Source organism: Mastomys coucha, unplaced genomic scaffold (genome assembly GCF_008632895.1).
Source record: "Mastomys coucha isolate ucsf_1 unplaced genomic scaffold, UCSF_Mcou_1 pScaffold23, whole genome shotgun sequence".
Taxonomy (NCBI): domain Eukaryota; kingdom Metazoa; phylum Chordata; class Mammalia; order Rodentia; family Muridae; genus Mastomys; species Mastomys coucha.
Window position 1 is genome coordinate 15968073 of NW_022196906.1, and position 20217 is coordinate 15988289.

A 20217-nucleotide genomic window follows, 5' to 3' on the forward strand; every position below is an offset into this window, starting at 1 on the left:
GGGCAGGAGCAGGGGCAGGGAGGAAGCTCTGGGGTAACTGTGACTCACAGTGAAGCCCACAGGCGTCTCCAGGGCTGTTCCTGGCCGTGGCTGGCAGCTGACATGGTAGAAGGTAAAAAAGAGGTGATGGTTCTCAGTCACACAGGCAGGAAGTCGCAGCTTGAATTCCTCGTAGAATTCAGGAGATCTGGTAAGACAAGGCCAGGGGCTGGGGAGTGCGGATCTTATGGGATGACGCCCCGCCTCAACTCACCTCATCTGGCATACTGAAACTTAAGCCTCTGCTCTTCCTGCTCCATACATACCCTCCTGACACTTGGCCACCCAACCCCCTTAGAGGCTCCGAGGGTCAGTCGATGTCTCCGGCCCCCAACCCTGCATACTTGTTATGATAGACCACTGGTGTGAAGGCCTCTCGGGTGAATTCGCTGCAGCTCGATTTCCCAAAGATGACCTGTGGGAGTGGGGACATGAGGGACCCACTGGGGAAAACCTATGCCTGCTCCGTCCCCATCCCTCCAGGGCAGGGTCACCGCACTGACTGGCAAGGCCTGGCTCTGGTCTTCGCCTGCCATGTACTGGATCCGCACGGCCAGGTTGCGCACAGAGCCCTGGCGACTGCTGAAATTGAGGCTGTGTGGGTACACGAAGAGCAGGTTCCTGGAAAAGGAGGGATTGGAGGGACAGAGGACCCTTTAGAGGGCTGGGGACAGCCATGGGAGAGACGGTCATGTGAATGTGAAACAGGGTGGGCTGTGACCCCAGGTGACACGAACAGTTATCGGTAGGTAAGACCTCTGGATGCACACATCTAGATTCAGGGAGGTACAAGGCCAGACCCAGGTGGGCACTGAGGGTCAGAGGATTTTTGTTTTTGTTTTCTAACTCAAGGTCATCTTGGTCTACATAGCAACTTCTAGGCCGGCCAAAGCTATGTAGGGAAATCTCTCTCGGTGAAAACTAAAACCAAGCAGCAACTAACATTCGAGGCAGGGTCTCATCTTGCCCAGGGCAGATCTGAGTTTGCTATTTAGCTGAGGAGGACTTTAAGGTCTTGATTTCCTGTCTCCACCTCCAAAGTGCTGGGGTGACAGGCATACCCTACTATTCCTGGCATATCGGGTACTGGGGGTGGAGCCTAGGGCTTTGTGCACACTAGGCAAGCACTCTACCAACTGAGTGCCCCCCACCCCGGCTCCAGTCTCCGAGGTCCTGAGGTCTGGAAAAGTGGCTCAGCAGTTAAGGGCATGCACTACTCTTTGAGAGGATCCAAGTTTAGTTCACAGCACCCACATCAGGCAACTCCAGGGGGACCTGATGCCTCTGGCCTCTTTGGACACCTGTGTTCAACCCTGCCCTCCCCAAACAATAAATAATTAAAACCATGAAATAAACCTTTACAAAAGGTGGTCCCACCAGTAGGCAGGTGACATGACCAGCCTCCCCAGCCCACACTATCACCTTGTTGGCCCACTGGAGTTATATATAAGGTCTGTCTTTCAGACACAGAGGGAACCAGAACCTGGGGCCAGAGTCCTTGTCCTGCCTCTTTTTCCCAACTGTAATTACACCAAACCCCAACCCTGTAGGCCTCCTTGAGCTGCATGATGGGGGTATCGAGCCTGCTAGCTCAGCCTTTGAAACATGGTATCAGCAACCAATAACAATGCCAGTCATCACACACAACTCTCATGTGGCACCCTCTGGGTGTCAAGCTCCATTCCAAACACTCAGTGTGAGTGACAGCTCCACAGCCATTCTCTGTGGTGCCAGTGATTGGATGCTGAGTGCCCCACAAGCCTTCTACCTCTGAGCTTCACCCCAGCTCTCCGTTTTCTTGAAATAAGAGAGGATGGAGTTCTGTAATCCAGGCTGGCCTTGAACTCACTCATGTTCCTCCTGCCTCAGCCTCAGAGTGTGATGTTCCATTTGCAAGGAAAGCAATAGCGGTTCTTTGAGGGGAGCATAGTGGGTGTTCAACAAATGCTTAGTACTACACTTGGGACCCCTAGGTAGGGAAAATGGGGTGCAGTACTTGCACTGAGTCTTCTAGGAAGTTAAATCGAAGTTAGCCACGGATCACAGACCGTGCTGGGAGTCAGGCTCCATGACCTCAGAAGGAGGCTGTCATGTCACTTTTTTGCCACCCCCCCCCCAACCACAGCTATCAGCTACACCCAGTGACCCCTGCATTAGCAGGAGGGAGACAAGGCTGGAGCCCCTGGATGGGTCTTTGGGTGGCCCAGCCACACTGGGCCTGCTGTGAAGGGAGCCATGGCTCACGGAGGCCATGTTTACACTTAGAGGGGAAACTGAGGCTCAGGGCAGTGCTATACTCATACAGACCCTGGCGCTGAGATCTCTGGTCTGAGTTTGCCCACTACCCCCAACCCCCACACACAGCTGGCCCTGAGTTCTCGAAGCGTGATATCAGCATGGCCTGCTTAGCCATCATCCTGATGCAATGGCTGAGCCTCTGCCAGGCCCTTGTGCAACAGTGGCTGGTTAACCATTGACCAGGGGGGGTTAATGGCAGCCTGTGGAAATAAAAGGTGGCAACAGCGGCATGGGAACCACACCCCTCCAAGACTGTCAGCCATGGCTGTGCTTGCTCTCTGCCTCCTATGGGCCTTAGCAACAGCAGTGAGACCTGCCCCGGTGGCCCCTCTGGGTGGTCCAGAGCCAGCTCAATATGAAGAACTGACCCTGCTCTTTCATGGGGCCCTGCAGCTAGGCCAGGCCCTCAATGGCGTGTACAGAGCCACAGAGGCTCGCCTGACAGAAGCTGGGCGCATCCTGGGCCTCTTTGACCGAGCCCTGGAATTTCTGGGAACAGAGGTCAGCCAGGGCCGGGATGCAGCGCAGGAGATTCGCACCAGCTTGTCAGAGATTCAGGTGAGCACTAGAGCTGGGGTGCTGTTGGGTGGGTAAAAGTTTGAGGAGAGTGACAAAGTGTGGGGTGAGCAGAGCTGACCTAGTGACCTCACTGATGCCATACTATCTCTTGAGCAGGTGGAAGAGGACGCTTTACACCTTCGAGCAGAAGCCACAGCCCGGTCGCTGGGGGAAGTAGCCCGGGCCCAGCAGGCTCTGCGGGACACTGTACGGAGACTACAAGTGCAGCTGAGAGGGGCCTGGCTTGGCCAAGCCCACCAAGAATTTGAGACCTTAAAGGTAAGGGGCTCCGGGGTCTGAGAGGGGTACAGCCTGCTCCCCAGGAAGAACCCACCATTGAACCCTGGGCTGGAGGACCCTCCAGTTGTATATGGGGTTCCAGCCTCAGTGACCTTCTGGAAGTGACCTTTGCAAGTAAGAGAGCACGGGGGTGCTCTCGCCTGTGGTTCTAGAACTCCAGAGGCAGGGGCAGGAGAAATAGAAGATTAAAGCCAGCCTTGGCTACAAAGTCAGGCCAGCCAACTACATGCTGATACCCCGTCTCAAAAAGAACAAGAGAAAGATAACCCACAACCCTAGCACTAGGGGATAAAGGCTAGGAGTCCAAGTTTCTGGCTAGATAGACATCCGGGTTAAGCTTGGGGTACATGAGCCCTGTCTCAAAATAAATGAATGAATGAATGAAGAAGGGATCGACAAGGTAATTGAGCGGGTAAAGGCTGCCAAGCCCAATGACCTAAGATCGATCCCCAGGATCCACATGGAGGAAGGCAAGAACCACTCCCAACAGTTGGCCCTCGACTTCCAACATCTGTGCTATGGCATGTGCACAGGCTAGCTAAAATAAACTTTAAAATAAAGTAAGAGTAGTGACCGTCATTTCAGAGCAAAGGTAGAGGCTCAAAATGCAGGGGGAATGGGCGCAGTAAGTGCTCAGTAAATGCTTATTATTACGGCATCTGGTGCTATGTATTAAGAACCCAATCAGCACTGTTTGATGTGCATCTACAAGCTATGCAAAGCAAGTCCCATCTTAGATACACCTTACAAAGAGGGAAACTGAGGCCAGAGGATCTTGGATATTTGCTGGGCCACATAGATTGTAACAGAGTGGTCAGGAGATGGGAGGTGACCCAGACATTCCAGCTAAGGTCTACATGCCACCCCACAGGCCCGAGCCGATAAGCAGAGCCACCTCTTATGGGCACTCACTGGCCATGTGCAGCGACAGCAGCGGGAGATGGCGGAGCAGCAACAGTGGTTGCAACAGATCCAGCAGAGGTGAGCCTCATGGGTTTACTCTGGGGTAGCTAGTGGGTGTTGCCTAGGTCCACTAGAGGGCACCTCCACCCAGCACTGGCCTTGACTGAGCTCCGTCTCCCTCCCTAGACTCCACACGGCGGCCCTCCCAGCCTGAGACCACCTGGATGCCACTGAGGACCAGTTGTGCTGAACTCGCTCCACCAGGCCCAGAGCAGGGCCAACAGAGCCGGCTGCCCATCAGCTGGGCCCAGCCAGTGCACCCCGCTTCCTGGCAGAGCAGAGACAGAAGCAAGCAGGCGGGATGGAAGCCAGAAGCCAGAGCCCTGTGGAGGAGGGCTGGAAAAGGGCATGAGCCCCCTTATGCCCACACACCCCACAATAAAACAGAACAGAGGCAATATATAAACACAGTGTCCATGCCTGTTTCTGCAAGCATCAGGCGTCTTGGGTGGGGGCTTAGTGGACCTAGCACTTGCCCAGCATGCACAGCCCCGGGTTCCAACTACAGAACCAGAGCCACAGTGCACACTTGTCACCTCAACATTGGAAAGGTATAAATAGGAGGATCGGGAGTTCATGGAGGCAGAGACAGGTGGGTCCTTAGCCAGCCTTGGCAAGTTCCAGGCTGTGACAAACTCTGAGAATAGAAACATTGGGAGCTGGAGAGAAGGCGGCTCTGGTTAAAAGCATGCTCTTGTAGAGGAACCACATCCGATTCCCATTTCTCCCATCAGGTGGCTCACAACCACCTGCAACTCCAACTCCTGGGGATCCACAGGTGCATGTACCCTCACAGGTGTGTGTGCCCACACACAGGTGCACATTCCCACACAGGTGCACATTTCCACACACAGGTGTGTGTACTCAAACACAGGTGCGTGTACTCACACACAAGTGAGTGTACCCACACACAGGCACATGAACCCAAGCACAAGCACATGTGTGTTCCCCCACAGAGGTGCATGTCCCCACACACAGGTGCATGTTCCCACACACAATTAAAAATAATAAAAGCCAGGCATGGCAGTGCACACCTTTAATCCCAGGTCTTGGGAGGCATAGGTTGTGAGTCCGAGGCCAGTCAGGTCTACACAGTGAGTTCTAGGACAGCCAGAGAGCTACATGGTGAGACCCTGTCTCAACAAATAATAATAGTAACAGTAAATGTTAAGGGAAAAAGGTTGGGATCCTGAGATAATTCAGAGGGCAAAGGTGTCACCACAAGCTTGTCAACATGAGCTCCATTCTCAAAGCCCACACGGTAGAAAAGAATTGATTCTGCAAGTTATCCTCTGACTGTGTGCTGCACCCCTCCCCCAAATAAAATGAAGAAATATGATGAAATGCACACCCACGGGCCGTACCTGTAACAGGTATGGGGGGCGTAGACCTCACGGGCAGGGAACTCCAGGATCTCTTTGGTGGGCCGGCCCCTGGGGTCAGGGTAAGGCTTGACATGAAGTAACTCAGGGGACAGGCAGAAGTGCAGGTTCTCAGGTGCAGGGGAGATGTCAATCTTGAGCTGAGCTGCGGATTTGAAAGGACTTGGTTTTCACCTGCTCACCTGCTTCAGCTTCCTAGCTGGGGCTCTGCCTGTCTCCTAATGGCCTCTGGGGGCTGCGCCCATTAGGAACTAAAGCCCACTAGCTGCCCTGTTCCTTCCACTGCCTATCCATGCCCCGGGGGTTGGGTCCTTAGTACCCATTTTCCTCAGCATGGCTGCTGAATGACTATGTGAGCAACAGCTCCGCTTTATAGGGTATGCACACCAGTCACAGGTCGCAGTCGCCTCAGCAGGGAAGATGGGCGCCGCATATCCGCCAGAAACTTGAAAAGGTCTTCATCACTGAGCCGTTCTGCCTCCTGCCAGGTACAGGTTCCCCAAAGTAAGGGGGCTGAAAGTCCCCAGGATAGATGGGGCTGGGGGGGGGGATCTCCATGCTCCTTTCCGCCCAAACCCCTTGTCCAATACCACGGTCACCTGTTTAAAAAAGTTGGTGACAGTTAAGGTGGCCGGGCGGAAGCTGGAGAAGCTGCAGGCATCATCCCCACTATAGCCTCGATCCTGGGGCCCACGACGGCGGCGTTCGGCCCAGGTGGGTCTGCGTTCTAGGAGACATCAGCACCGCGGCAGAGCGGGACAGCAATTAGAGATCAGAGTGCTGGTGGCAGAGGGAGGGCGATGGGGGAATGCTGAGGTCAGTCAGCCAGCCAGCCAGCGGCGCGCGTCCTCACCGCCCTCGGAGTCGGAATCCCGGTCCTGTGGCCCGACGCTGCTCAGGATGTTGGCCAGGTGTACAGCCGTCCAGGCGAAGGGCATGCGGTAGCGGCCCAGCCTGGTGCAGAACTGCTCGGCGGCCAGGCGCAGCTTCTCCAGCTTCTCTTTGTTCTGTGGGGAGATGCACCCGCCCCCCAGCTCAGCGGGCTACACAGGGGACGGACCCTTGTGCTGCACCCGCAGGACCTGCGCTCCCACCCTGTCCGGCTCACCCACACATTACCTTCACTGTGTCCGCCTCCTTCATCACCATATAGGGTTCGCAGCACTCGCTGATATCCCCCTGCTGCAGCACCTTTTCCAGCTGCAGGGCAGAAGGTCCCAGAGAGGGACTCCTTTAGCCCCCTTTCAAGTCTTCTGGACCCCCCTCGACCCACACATACTTCACAGGAGACCAAGGACGAACCCAGGACTCTTGCTCTCACTGTGCAGCTCTAGTTGTCCTAGAACTCTCTGCATAGACTAGGCTGGCCTCAAACTCACAGAGATTCGCCTGCCTCTGCCTTCTCAGTATTGGGACGGAAGGTGTATGCCACCACACCCAGCTTTTCTTCTCTTTAACAAATTTTATTTTTGTTTTTTAATTATGCATGTGTAAGCGCAGTGCCCATGGTGGCCAGAAGAGGGCACTGGATCCTCCCCTTGTAGGGCCCCAGTAGGCACCTTGACAACCAGGAAGATGTCAGGAGAGGGGTAGGTTACGGAGAAGATGGCAGAGCGTGCCAAGGTGGAGATGGCCGGGTGGGTGCCGTGGGCTGAGATGCGTAAGGCCATGGCACATGCTACATTTTTGTCAGTCCACACTGAAGCCATGACCCTGAACCCCAGGGCCGGAACTCCAGTCCTGAACATCTCAGGAGTTGTGGGACCCAAGGCAAGGTTCTTATGTATTCTGTGCCTCAGTTTCCCCATCTATAAAATGATGACCACTGCAACTGTCACCTTGAGGAGCTAGACCTCAAGGACCTTTTCCTTTTGGGACAGAGTCTGATTTAGCTGCTCAGTAAGCAGGCTGGCCTGAAAGTACTCTAGTTGTTCCATTGTTGAAACCTAATCATGACTGAGGAAATCCCAGGATGCACTAGCTCATCTTTCCTGCCCCACCCACAGAGAGAGACTCAACTGCTCCTGTTTGCTTTTAAGACAAAGATTCTATAAGCAGCCCAAGCTACCTGAAACTCACAATCCCCCTGCCTCAGCCTTGAAATGCTATCCCACTGCTCCCCCTTGTAGGGCCCCAGTAGGCACCTTGACAACCAGGAAGATGTCAGGAGAGGGGTAGGTCACGGAGAAGATGGCAGAGCGTGCCAAGGTGGAGATGGCCGGGTGGGTGCCATGGGCCCGGAGCAGCCCCTTAACGGAGTCCGAGTTTAGGTCAAAGTAGAAGTTTTCTGAAATCTGGGGATAGAGAGGCAACTAGCTGAGAAACGCCACTCTACAGCCACTCCACCAAGGAATAAGAGGAAAGATAAAGAGGAGGGGAGAGGGAGGAGGAGAGAGAGGGAGGAGGGAGGAGAGATCACTGAAAGGAAGTAGGGGAGGAGGGAGGGAGCAAGGAGGAAGGGGAGAAGGGAGGAGGAAGGAAGGGGCGGAGGGAGAAGGTGGGGCACCTACCTTCTTCTTCTCCCGCACATCATACAGGGCCAAGGTGCCAAAGATGGGCTCAATTTCAATCTCAAACCTGCAGGTAAATGGGGGCCAGCTCTTTGAGAGCTGTCATCCACACACTGTGCCTGCCTGCCTGTTTGCTTTCTTTCTCTTCTTTCTTTCTTCCTTTCTTTCTTCCTCTCTTTCTGTCTTTCTTTCTTTCTTTCTTTCTTTCTTCCTTCTTTTTTTCTTCCTTTTCCTTTTGGGACAGGGTCTGATTTAGCCCAGGCTGGCTTCCAACTCCCTTTGTACCCAAGAATGACCTTAAATTCCCAATTCTCCTGCCTCTGTTTCTCAAGTGCTGTATCACAGCCCGTCTCTGCAGTCCTGTGAAGAATGACCTTAAATTCCCAATTCTCCTGCCTCTGTCTCTCAAGTGCTGGGTCACAGCCCGTCTCTGCAGTCCTGTGGATACACCCAGGGTTTCCCAAATGCATCTATTCTACCACTGAAAATGGTAGACTTCTGAACTACACCCCGGCCCCACTGTTTTAGGCAGCCCCATGCCTAACTAATACCTTCCCCCTCCCCTGTCAGGTGAGGGTATGTGGAAAACTGAGGCACAAAACAGCACAGGCACTCTGCCTGAGAGCATGACACTTAAAAAAAAACAGTCTGGCTCTGGCTGCCCCGCCTCCTGCTGAGGCACAGTGTGGATGGAGGGGTGGAACCTGGCTAGTCCAAGGCTCATCAGTATCAGCCCTCAGGAACAGCCAGAAGAGCGTGGGAATGGAACTGAACAGGAAGTGCACTCTGAGCCTGGCCCTGCCCCTCCTGGACCCCGTTTATGTCTATGTCTGGATCAGAGCAGGAAACAGAACTCCATTCTGGCCCTCAGCCCCAATCTCAGAAGTTGGGAAAGCTGTGGGCTCACGTAGTCATTCAGCAAATGCTCACAGGACACAGGACCAGGGAGTGGACACAGAGAGGCAGAGACACAGCTTGGGGGACCAGACTGTTAGTGAGGGGGCTGGCTGAGTGTGGGGGGCTCAGCATGTGCTGATGCGGGGCAGTGTGTGTGCCTTCTGAGAGGGAAGGAAAAGCCCATGGTGCCCTTACGCAGGGGAACTCACAGGGCTTCTCTCTGACTCACTTGAGTGACAGGCATTTCACCAGGATCCTCTGTCCAAAGTGCTCTCGGGGTGGCTCAGGGCGGCTGCAGCGTTCTACAGCTTCATCCTGCAAGGGGGGTGGAGGGCTCTGGGATGTATCCTTCAGGGTGGTTCTAGGATGCCCGGCCCAAGATAGGCTGCACCGGACCCCCAGCTCCAGCCCCCCCATGCAATGACTCCCTGCCAAGCCCTGCTATATGTTGCTCCCAGCCCGGAATGCCTTCTCTCCTTCTTGCTCAGCTGTAATCCCAGTATCAACCATATAAGAACTGCTGGTCCAATTCAGGCATATACAGTAAGTGCCAACAGATTTTGTTTGGATAAATGTCAGCGTTTAAAGAAAGCATTTGGGCTGGTGAGATAGCTCAGCAGGTAAAAGCACCGACTGCTCTTCCAAAGGTCATGAGTTCAAATCCCAGCAACCACATGGTGGCTCACAACCATCTGTAATGAGATCTGACACTCTCTTCTGGTGTGTCTGAAGACAGCTACATTGTACTGACAATAAATAAATCTTTAAAAAAAAAAAAGAAAGAAAGCATTCACTAAATGCGGAATGCATACAAAGTTTCTGATCTTTAGCAGTTAGGTTTCCAAGTATGTGACCTTGCAAGGATTATGGATGTGTAACCAAGCAACCACACTTAATTTCTGTACCGTTTCCATATGCCACACGTGACAGTCAACACTTTAGTATAAAATACAATTTCCACCTCATGCTTTTGCCCAAGTACAGGCTATGACACTCAATAAGATATCTATCTACATTACACATCTTTCCTTGTTTTTTGTTTTGTTTTTTCAGAAACATGGTTTCATGTAGTTCTGGTTGGCCTCAAATTCACTATACAGCCGAGGCTGGCTATGAGTGTCTAATCCTTTTACTTCCACCTTCTAAGTACTGGAATTATAAGCATAAGGCACCATACAAGTTTGAATGCATTTTGACTCTTTGAACTTCCAATAGGTTTACTGGAGTGTAACTTCATCATAGCCAAGGAACATCTCCACTTACTACATACCCAATGAGTAGTGACTAAATAAACATACAGGCATACAGCCAGCACTCAATAAAGAGTTAAACAAAACACAATAGAAAGCACTAGATGCCAAATAAATGGCTAGATAAAGAGGTAGATGGTAAGCACATTGGTTGATTAAATAGAGATGTATACAGTAGGTGTACAGTGGATACATGGCTAAATAACTATAGAGATAAGCATTTGGTATTCAATAAATGAAGGTCAGACAAATAAGGATCCAAATAATGTCACTAGCTGAAGATGGGTATACAGTAGGCAGCCAATAAATATTGGCTGGACTCTGGTCTGGGGGCAGTGAGCCAGCCGATGGGCACCCACCTCATCAGGTGCCGGGTACAGGGTGAGCAGGGCTTGGGCCCGGTGCTGCCGCCTGAGGGCTTCATTGCGCCGGTCCACATCCTCAGGGGCTGCCCGCTCAAGCAGCGTGGGCAGCAGTGAGTCCGCAGCCAGGTTCCTCAGGCTGAAAATGCCCGAGGCACCGCTGCTTCGAGGGGTGTCCTCTGGGGAGCCTGAACAGTGCTGGGAGTCATCCTGCAGGAGAGGTCATACATTCATGAGTATTTGTGCAAGTACTGAGCACCAACTGCATGCACCTATTCTCCCGAGTCTGTCCTTGTAGACAACTAGTCTACATGGGACAGAAGCTGAGGGGCAGGTTAGGTGGGGTCACCACTACAGGGGTCACTTGGGGACCTGGCTGGCCTCTTCAGAAACTTCTGGAAATACTCCTATGTGGGGAGCTCTTCACCACTGCTGTAGGAGGCTACCCCATCCCACAGGAGACTCTCCTCTGGCCAGTCAGAACACACCTAATAACTTCTCTGCCTTTATGCTAAGCTCAAAATGGCCACACTGGCCAGCTCCAAGGATTAGCTCCAAGTAAGTCTCCTGGGCTGGACCAATCAGAGCCTTTCTGAGACTCTGTTCACTGTTGCCAGGGAAAAGGAGAGTCCTTGCCTCCAAGTGTGTGGCTGGCCTAGGACCACCCACAGTCAGCTGTGCTCACAGCCCTGACTCAAATCTAGTTCAGCTCTTTGAGTCTCTGGCCTGACTACCAGTCTCAGTTTCCCCTCCTGTATCTCCTTTCCTTATCTATTCTTCATCTCCCTCCCTAACCCCTACCCCAGCTGAGGGACGAAACCTGTGCCTAGCATCTTCAAAAACACTTCTCCACTGAGCTAAATCCACACCTCCTGAAATGCATCCTACAGCAACAAAGGAACTCACACTAGTAATAACAAATGATTATTGGTAAAAAGTGTTCAGTAAATGCTGACTAAGAAAACATAAGCATTCGTAACTTTGTTGTGCTTCAGTGTCTCTGCCTGTGCAGAGGGATAATGGCTGTGGCCCCACTCACAGGGTGATAGGAGCATAAGCGGAAAGCCGTCAGTATACACTAAGCACTCAATAAATGTGCATAATTGAGACTCTTTCCACTCCTGATCAGGGCTTACTCCACTTACTGGGGTCAAGGCTGAGCGGGCCACTTTCCTGAGTCTGACCCTTCAGTGACCTTAGTCAGCGCCCTGAGACTGACCCCTCAGTGACCCAGTCAGCGGCCCCTTACCACATCCTCAGGACTCGTCCTCTCATCCCCAAGGGTGTCCTGCTCGAACACCTGGCAAGTGAGACCTTTCTGCCGCTCTCGCTGTGTCTCTGTAGTGATGGGGCTGTATGCTGTACTCAGGTGCTGGTACCTAACAGGGAGGTGGGTGGGGCTAAGCGGGTGGCGGGGCTGTGGACTCTGTGGTGAGCCCACAGGACAACCTACCTTTAACAAATGAAGTCCAACTGCTCTTGGAAGGAATAGTGGGTGGATAAACAGAGGAAGGAACCACAAACAGTTCAGCCCTTCGACTCTCCTTCCCCTCCTGTGAGCTGCTCCGGGTAAGACCCACCTTCTATGTACAATGACCCAGTCCTCTGAGTACATCTCCACCGCAGCCCTCACCTGGGCATCCAACTTTCTGCAGCAAAATACAAGCAGGGTAAACAGAGTCAGGGTGAACATTTCCAAAGGCCTAGGAGGAAAGGACTATAGATACTAGTGCTCAGGATGCTGATGCATGAGGATTTCTATAAGTTACACAGGCTGGGACACAGTGTGAGACTGTGAGGATACAGCTCTGTGGCTGGTTTCATGTACCCCAAACCCTGGGTTACAGTCTCAGTACTGAATAAACCAGGAGGTACCACACTGTCCTCCCAGCAGTAGGGAGACATAAGCAGGAGAAACGGATGTTCAGGACCTAGTCTGGGCTATATGAGACCCTGCCTCAAAACACAAAAACAGCCGGGCAGCAGTGGTGCATGCCTTTATCTCAGCACTTGGGAGGCAGAGGCAGATGGATTTCTAAGTTCGAGGCCAGCCTGGTCTACAGAGTGAGTTCCAGGACAGCCAGGGCTACACAGAGAAACCCTGTCTCAAAAAACAAAACAAAACAAACAAACAAACAAACAAAACACAAAACAATGGGCTCCAGAGATGGCTCAGCGGTCAAGAGCACTGGCTGCTCTTACAGAGGACCCTAGTTCAGTTCCCAGTTGGGTCACAATCACTGGTAGCTCCAGTTCAGAGGATCAGATGCCTTCTGGTCACCATGAGCACCAGGCACATAGGTGAGACCCAGAATTACAGCCAGTGAAACAGCCACACATGTAAAATAAAATAAATAAAACTTCTGCAAAGCAGGTGGGCATGGTGGCCCACCCCGTCCCACACTCAGCAAGCAGAAGCAGGAGATCCCTAGGGCAAGCTGGCTAGCAAGACTCTGGGTTCAAGTAAGAGACTCTGCCTCAATACATTAGGGAAAAAAAAAAAGAGAAAGAGGAAAATTCCTTAAGTTTGACCTTTGTCCTCTGAGTGCACACTTATCAATTGAGTGCATACACATTCATACATACATACACACAGTATACACACACACATACATCCACAAACAACAACAAAATACTTTTAGTCAAAGATTCGACAAATGAATGCTCAAGTGATTTGCCCAAAGCCACACAGGTTGAGTAAAGAGCCTGAAGGTGAACCTGAGAGTATGAGACTCTGAGAGAGGGAGTGGGGTGTGTGTGTGTACGGGACGCACCCATCTTCCGGCACCCCAGACTCTGTGGTCCGGCATTCTCGGGGTTGCTTCAGTAGTTCTATGTCATCAGCTGGAAACTCTATCAAGTCCCTGAGGGGACCGGGCTCTACTTCAGGTGGCCGGCTCAGAAGCATGTCCTCAAAGTCCAGGGGTTCGATGACCTCCGTCAGAGGGACCTGATTGGAGTAAAGGGGCCGTGGTGCCCCTGGTGAGAGGCTGGGAACATGGTCACAGCTGACTTTAGCCTGCAAAATAGGGGGTGGTGGGAGCCCCCGAGGCTGCTGGGTAAGCGGAGGGTCTGGGGAGCCAGTGAGCTCAGACTTTCCACAGCAGCCTGGCTAGAGGCCTGCCCCCTCCCTCCAGGGACTCCAGGAAGGAAATCACACCCTAGTGTCTGGAAAGACTCTAATGGTAAAAGGAATGGCCAGAGACAATTCCTGAGGCCCCACCCCTTTCCACTGCAGCAGGAAGTATCTTCCAGCCCCTAGCCTGGGGCCCCCATGTGGGTGGTCCAGGAAGCTGGTGTAACCCCCTGACCACCCTTGGAACACACACACACTCCCCTGCATCTGTGCAGATGGGTGAAGGAAGGACAAGAACTCCCTCCTCCCTGGCCAATGGTCCAAGCAGCGTCAGAGCAGTGTGTGCCCCTCCGCTGCCAGCCACAGGGCAGCGACTCACCCCCAGGGAACTACTGGAGCGTCGGCTGGAGTGGGGTGAGCCACTGCGTTCCCGGGACACCTGCTTCCGGACCTCAGCAGCCACAGTCCTGGGAAGACAGGAAGGAGGAAACAAAGAAACTCAGACTGGTGTGGTGGGGGAATGGGGGTAGTTTTATTTGTAGGAGAGACCTGGGGAGGGGAGGAAGGAAAAATAAAAACAAGAGGCTTGTGAGATGGTTCAGCAGGTACAAAGCACTGCCCCGCCTCCTGAGCCTGAACACCTGAGCTCAGTCCCCCACCCCAGGCTCACACAGTAGAGAGAACTGAGTCCCCAAAGGGGTCCCCTTACTTCAGGAGCCACACACGTAAACAAACTAAAAACAACAATGAGCTGGGGTACAGCACAGTGGCTGAGGGCTGTCCCTGCAAGTGACAGGCCCTGAGGTCCACTGCCAGCACGGCAAAACTAAATAAACAGATGAGCCAGGATGCAGGCCTCTCGGCCCCCCAGTCCCTCCCCACACCAGACACAAGCAGGGAAACATCATTGTGCCAGACTCGAGGGAGTGACAGGTTCCCCCAACATTGTCCCCCTCCTAGACCCATCAAGGTCCAGAGGGACACATGCTCCCTCCATCTTTCCTCGGTTCTCCAGGCACACCAATCCAGCACCCCCAGCTCTGGTACAACACTCCTGGCTCCCAGCCTCAGTTTACCCACTCACAGCTGCCCTGACCTCGGAGGGGTCAGGGGAGACCAGAGGAGCTTCCTACAGACACTCAGTAAGCATTCTGTAAGTGTGTGTTCTCAGGGAGTCTAGGACAAGGCTGCCAGCGCGGAGTCCAGTAAGACCCTCAGTTCAGGTAAAGAACGGTAGCTGATGCACTCCTGGAATCCCTGGCCTGAAGGAGGTGGGTCTAGGTATTCAATAACGGTTACTTTGTCTTGCACACCATTAGTCCCTCACTGGAGGATTCACGACAGGGGCTCCGGCACAAGCCGCACCCCAACCCTGGCCTCCATCTCTTAAGTTCAGCCTTTCAACACAGGAACCCTGCAGAAACATGAGGACCGTGGCATGTCTGAGAGAAATACCCTTGGTTCACACCAGTTACTAGGGGGCTGCTCCCTCCACGGACAGCTGAGGGTGGGAGAGGGCTCCTCTGTGGCACAGGATGGAATTAATGAGACACCCCACCCCAGCCTTCCCTACAGTCTGACCTGTCCACTTGAGCTGAACAGGAGAGGCAGCCTGATCCCGCCTCTCTGTGCCTTTGGGCATCTTTTCTCTCCTTTAATTTTTCTGGGCTGCTGGGGATCCCTCCTCCCACTTACTGTGTCGATGATCCGATCCACCCCAGTCCCAGTCTGTCATAAAAATCAAATAGCCAAGAACCTGAATTTGGGGGCTCCATTCCTTCCCACTACCCACATGCATGCCATTGCATGCCCCTTCCACGTGCAAAATAAACCAGTTAATGTTGTTTCTAGAAGTTAGTGCTGCGCTACTGCTGCAGCTCACAGTCAGCAAGCCTGAAGCCCCTGGTTTATGGGAGCAAACCCAAAACCAAGGAAAAGACAACTGGTGGGAGTTACCTTCCTCCTCCCACGATTGGGTTGGGAATCACACTCAGGATGTCAGGTCTGGTGGCAAGCCCCTTACCTGCTGGGCCCTCTCACTAACTCCAGCAACAAAAGTAAACTTAGATGTACTACTTAGGCATGTGTATGAGTGTTTTGCCTGCACGTGTGTGTGTTTACCAAGTGCATGCCTTAGGAGAGTGTAAAGTGTCCGATCTCCTGGAACTGGAGTTATGGATGATTTTGAGCCATCATGTGGGTGCTGGGAACCCAACCTAGGTCAGTTTACCTAACCCTGAGCCACCTCTCCAGCCCCAGTGACATTAAAGTCAAAATGAAGGCTTTGTGCTCACATTCAACCCTGCAAGCAGACTCCCCTGAGGCCTGAGGCACTAGGAGCCAGGACAGGGACGAGGCTGCCCAGCCCAGCTGGTCTCTTTGGCTGGAGAAAAGGCTAGGGAGGGTGGGACACTGCCGTTGGCCTTGGAAAACACTGATGGATCTGCAAGCCCAGTCATGGAAGCCACTGAGTACGTGTTCTGAGTTCTTACAGTGGCCGTATGCCCCATTACTAGGGAGTAAGTAACTGGGTAGAAGTGCATGCAGTGAGTGTGTGTGTGCACTCATGTGCGCTTGCTGTACAGATAGAGATCAGAGGTCAACTTCATGTGTCCTCAGGAACCATTCATCTTACTGTCTGAGACTGGCCTGGGGCTCTCCATCAGGACAGGCTACTGGTCATTGAGCTCCCGGAAGTTACCATTCTCCATCCTCGAGCTCCTGGAAGCCATGATTCTCCAGCCTTGGCTTCCAGAAGCCACTCTTCTCCATCCTCAAGCTCCCAGAAGCCACTGTTCTCCATCCTCTCAGAGCCCCAAGGTTTCTGCTAGTCCCAGCTGTCTTGTATTTGGATGTCAGGCACTGACAGGGCCTCATGCTTGCGTGGTTGTTTACTGACTTCGTTATCTTCCTAACTCCCCAAACATCTTTTGAGACAGAGTCCTATACAGTCTAGGCTGGCCCCAATTTCACTATGTAACCCAGACTGGGCTTATGTTCACAACCAGGCATGCACCATTATGCTGAGCCTCCTCCATATTTCACTCCCAAATCTAACTGGTTTAGGTGTCCTGGTAGAACACCTGCCTCCCCACCCCCAGGGGATTCTCTGTGTAGCCCTGGCTATCCTGGAGCGTAACCTGTAGACCAGGCTGACCTCAAAGTCAAGAAGAGATCCACCTGCTTATGCCTCCTGAGTGCTGGGATTAAAGGCATGCGCCACCACTGCCCAGCCGGCAGAAGACATTTCTAAGAATAGAGAGCCTGCAAAATGACTCTGCAGGTAAGGGCATTTGCCACCAGATGTGATGACCTGACTTTGACCTATGCAAAGGGGGAGGAAGAAATCACCACCCTCAAGTTGACCTCCAACCTCTCACCTGTGCTGTGATACCTGCACACACACACACACACACACACATACACACACACATCATGCAATAATAAGTGTAATTTTTTAAAAGAGACAACACATGAGTTTCTACAAATCAGGTTCCAAGTGCAACAAGAGATACTGTAGCAACTGTGGAGCTCATTCCAGGCTGGCAAGGGTTACTGGGCCTATCTTTATAATGGGGAGGATGAGATGGCTCAGCAGTTATGAGCACTGACTGCTCTTCCAGAGGTCAGGAGTTCAAATCTCAGCAACCACATGATGGCTCACCAACCATCTATAATACAATCAAATATCCTCTTCTGATGTGTCTGAGGATAGCTATAGCGTACATATATAAAATAAATAAGTAAAACTTTAAAAAGAAAAAAAAAAGCCAGACTCAGAACCCACATCCAGATCTCAAAAACTCACAGGAGGAGCAGAGACAAGAAGATGCCCAGGGCCAGTTCCCTGACCAGTTTATCTGAGATCCCAGTGAGTGATCCTGCCTCAAAAATGAAGATGGAGGGAGGTTGGCAAGATGGCTCAGTAGTTAACTTACCAAGCATGCTAAGTATAATCCCAGGAAACCAAGTAGAAAGAAAAGGCTCCTACAAGCATCCTGTGACACACACACACACACACACAATCAGTAAATGCAAAAGATATGTCAGCGAGGATAGGATGAGAACCTTTCTCAGAATAAAGCAAACACAAAAGCAAGGTGCCGCAGATGTGGCTACCACAGAAACTGAGTGTGGCCGTGCACACCTGTACACCCAGCACTGAGGCAGGAGTACACCCAGCACTGAGGCAGGAGTACACCCAGCACTGAGGCAGGGGGACACCCAGCACTGAGGCAGGGGGACACCCAACACTGAGGCAGAGGAAGCAAGGTGCCGCAGATGTGGCTACCACAGAAACTGAGCATGGCCACGCACACCTGTACACCCAGGAGTTCACGGCTACATAGTGCACCTGAGGTCCGCGTGGGCTATATGACCCAGTCCCAGACTAACAAAACACAACAAAGTAGAACCAAGATGCCATTCAGTCACTGGTGCATCTGGGATTGAGGGTGAACTCAATGGATAGGTGAGGTGTGTGTGCAGAAACATCTACTTGTCTAGCAGGCTGCTTGGGATGTCTTGGGCTTCCTCACTACATCAAGACCCAGTGTTAGCATCCAGAATCTGCCCGCAGCAGATATGTGGGCGGGTCCACAGAGCTGTCGCCAGGACAACGACCACCATATTCCCAGAATCCATTGGGCTCAGGCTCCCACCTTTACCTGGGTTACTACGTCACAGCTTATATATAATTGGCAGCTTCTTCTATCTTTCTCTCTCTCTCTCCCTCTCTCCTCTCCCTCCCTTCACGCGCCGCGGTCCTCACTCCCCCTCCTTCTCCTAATTAAACCTCCAAAAACGCAGAGCTGCCTGTATCTGGTATTTGTAGACGCGCCGCTACGAACCAAACCCATCACCCAGGACCATTCTGCACAAGACCCATCTTTCCCACTTGAGCTAAAGGAGGCATTAAAACACACGGTACTACAGGGAAACAGAAAACTGCCCAACTGTTCTGCCCCAGATCATAACCTTCCTCTATCCAGAACTCTCTGTGACTCTCACTTCACTTGGGGTCACAGTCAAACTCCTCCTTCTGGTCTACAAGGCATAGGCCCTATAAAATCTACTCCTATTGGTCCCTCTGTTGCCCCAGGGCCTTTGCACTTGCTTCTTCCCCGATAATGGGCAGGAGATCAACTCCTTCTCACCTTTAGGTCTGTGCTTAACTATACCTGGTCTACCACTGAGACCCTACTCTTTTATATCCACATCATACCACTGACACATCTATGCTTGTCCCACCATAGCAAAATCCAAGGATGAGACTACTTTCTTGGGTCTCCATCAGGGTGAGACCCACAGAGTGGCTTCTCTCACCTAAGGGTGGTCAGACAGGTCTCCAGTAGCTCGGATACCAGAGATGATTACTAGCCTACCCCAGATTTGAGCCTCTCTCACAATCCAGTGGCCACGGAAAGGGATCTCCCAGCATCTGTCGCCTGTCCCCTCCCCTGTCTGTCCACCAGCTGGTTCAGTCCCCAGCCCCCTCGGCCCCCTCCCACGCCCAGCCGGTGCTGGGAGAGGCTGAGGCAGGAGACTGAGAGGCTGTCCCCAGCTGTCCCCCGGCTCCAGCAGCTCCCTCTTCTTCCCAGACAGCTGAGTCCCGGGATCCTGGGCGGGGGAGGGGTGCGAATTTCCCCAGGCCGGCGAAGGGAAGGACGGCAGGAGGGTCGGAATGCAGCCTAGCATTCCCGGAGCCCGTCCCGCAGCGACCCGGGATGCGCTTCCTCCTCCGGGAAGTCCTCGGGGAGCCCGGCACGCCTCCGCTGCCCGCCAGCCTCCAGCACTCGCCCGTCCCGCCCAGGATGACCGTGACCGCGGCCGCTCACACTACCTGTTGATCTTGTGAGCGAAGGCGCGGCGCTCCGAGGCCGCCATGACGCCCCGCGTCCCGCCACAGCCTTCGGAGTCTGGGCAGCCGGGCTGGGCGGAGCCGGCGCGCGGGGAGGCGGGGCCTGTGCGGATGGGGCGGGGCCTGCGCTCCGACCCGCCTCAGCCGCCAAACCAAGACGGGAACGACTGGGGGGTCTAATCGGGGCGTGGTGGCGAGGCAGGGCCGACTCTAGGATGGGGAGGAGCCTTCCCTGGAAGGGGCGGAGCTTTCCCTAGATAGGGCTGAGCCTTTTCTGGGATGGCGCAGGGCCAGCACTGAGAGTGGGACAGAAACACTGGGGCTGGGGAGGAAACAACGCTGACAGGAGGATGGAGCAGTCTGTGATCCGGAATGTCGCTGCTCCCAGATGAGGACCGGACAAGGCTGGAGAGCTGAGGATCTTTGTGGGCGTGGCTTGTGAGGGACGGTCCTTGATGGGCGGGATTTTGTGAGTGGCTCATCTCTGCGAAGGGCTGGGAGTTGGGAGTTGGGGACCAGGCACAGCAGGGCATGGGTGGGTGTGGAGCATGGAAGGGACTGTTCCCCTCACATTGGGGTCAAGATGGGGAAATTGGCTGGGCGGTGGTGGCGCATGCCTTTAATCCCAGCACTTGGGAGGCAGAGGCAGGCAGATTTCTGAGTTCAAGGCCAGCCTGGTCTACAGAGTGAGTTCCAGGACAGCCAGGGCTACACAGAGAAAT

At 53.2% G+C, this 20217-nt stretch overlaps 2 protein-coding genes across 6 annotated transcripts in view; one reads left to right on the forward strand and one right to left on the reverse strand.

Annotated features, from left to right (window-relative positions):
- Dock6 (dedicator of cytokinesis 6) overlaps nucleotides 1-19677 on the reverse strand; it is a 51989-nt gene extending 32312 nt beyond the window's left edge. For 3 of the 5 annotated variants that reach the window (XM_031343568.1, XM_031343567.1, XM_031343566.1), the window contains exons 1-17: nucleotides 19478-19677; nucleotides 14015-14102; nucleotides 13334-13509; nucleotides 12140-12208; nucleotides 11809-11938; nucleotides 10557-10769; nucleotides 9177-9262; nucleotides 8051-8117; nucleotides 7685-7834; nucleotides 6660-6740; nucleotides 6394-6547; nucleotides 6140-6267; nucleotides 5928-6021; nucleotides 5523-5685; nucleotides 543-660; nucleotides 384-454; nucleotides 49-187 (exon numbers count right to left, since the gene is read on the reverse strand). In XM_031343568.1, coding sequence (XP_031199428.1) covers nucleotides 49-187; nucleotides 384-454; nucleotides 543-660; nucleotides 5523-5685; nucleotides 5928-6021; nucleotides 6140-6267; nucleotides 6394-6547; nucleotides 6660-6740; nucleotides 7685-7834; nucleotides 8051-8117; nucleotides 9177-9262; nucleotides 10557-10769; nucleotides 11809-11938; nucleotides 12140-12208; nucleotides 13334-13509; nucleotides 14015-14102; nucleotides 19478-19521 — 1971 coding nt within the window. In that variant the 5' untranslated portion in view covers nucleotides 19522-19677. Of the gene's footprint in view, nucleotides 1-48; nucleotides 188-383; nucleotides 455-542; nucleotides 661-5522; nucleotides 5686-5927; nucleotides 6022-6139; nucleotides 6268-6393; nucleotides 6548-6659; nucleotides 6741-7099; nucleotides 7316-7684; nucleotides 7835-8050; nucleotides 8118-9176; nucleotides 9263-10556; nucleotides 10770-11808; nucleotides 11939-12139; nucleotides 12209-13333; nucleotides 13510-14014; nucleotides 14103-18960; nucleotides 19082-19477 lie in introns of those variants that run through there. The other 2 variants (XM_031343569.1, XM_031343570.1) reach the window with 2 other exon arrangements.
- On the forward strand, nucleotides 2596-4564 carry Angptl8 (angiopoietin like 8). Its single transcript, XM_031343571.1, has 4 exons — nucleotides 2596-2895; nucleotides 3013-3174; nucleotides 4067-4176; nucleotides 4285-4564. Exons 1-4 carry the CDS (start codon nucleotides 2599-2601, stop codon nucleotides 4310-4312), a joined length of 597 nt encoding a protein of 198 aa, XP_031199431.1. The 5' UTR covers nucleotides 2596-2598; the 3' UTR covers nucleotides 4313-4564.
- Nucleotides 19678-20217: the final 540 nt, after the last annotated feature.

Bases quoted from the DNA above. Each gene is read 5' to 3' on its own strand.
- Angptl8 (XM_031343571.1), top strand. From the start codon at position 2,599: ATGGCTGTGCTTGCTCTCTGCCTCCTATGGGCCTTAGCAACAGCAGTG. The intron at 2,896-3,012 runs GTGAGCACTAGA...TCTCTTGAGCAG, and splicing joins CCAGCTTGTCAGAGATTCAG to GTGGAAGAGGACGCTTTACA. The intron at 4,177-4,284 runs GTGAGCCTCATG...CTCCCTCCCTAG, and splicing joins TTGCAACAGATCCAGCAGAG to ACTCCACACGGCGGCCCTCC.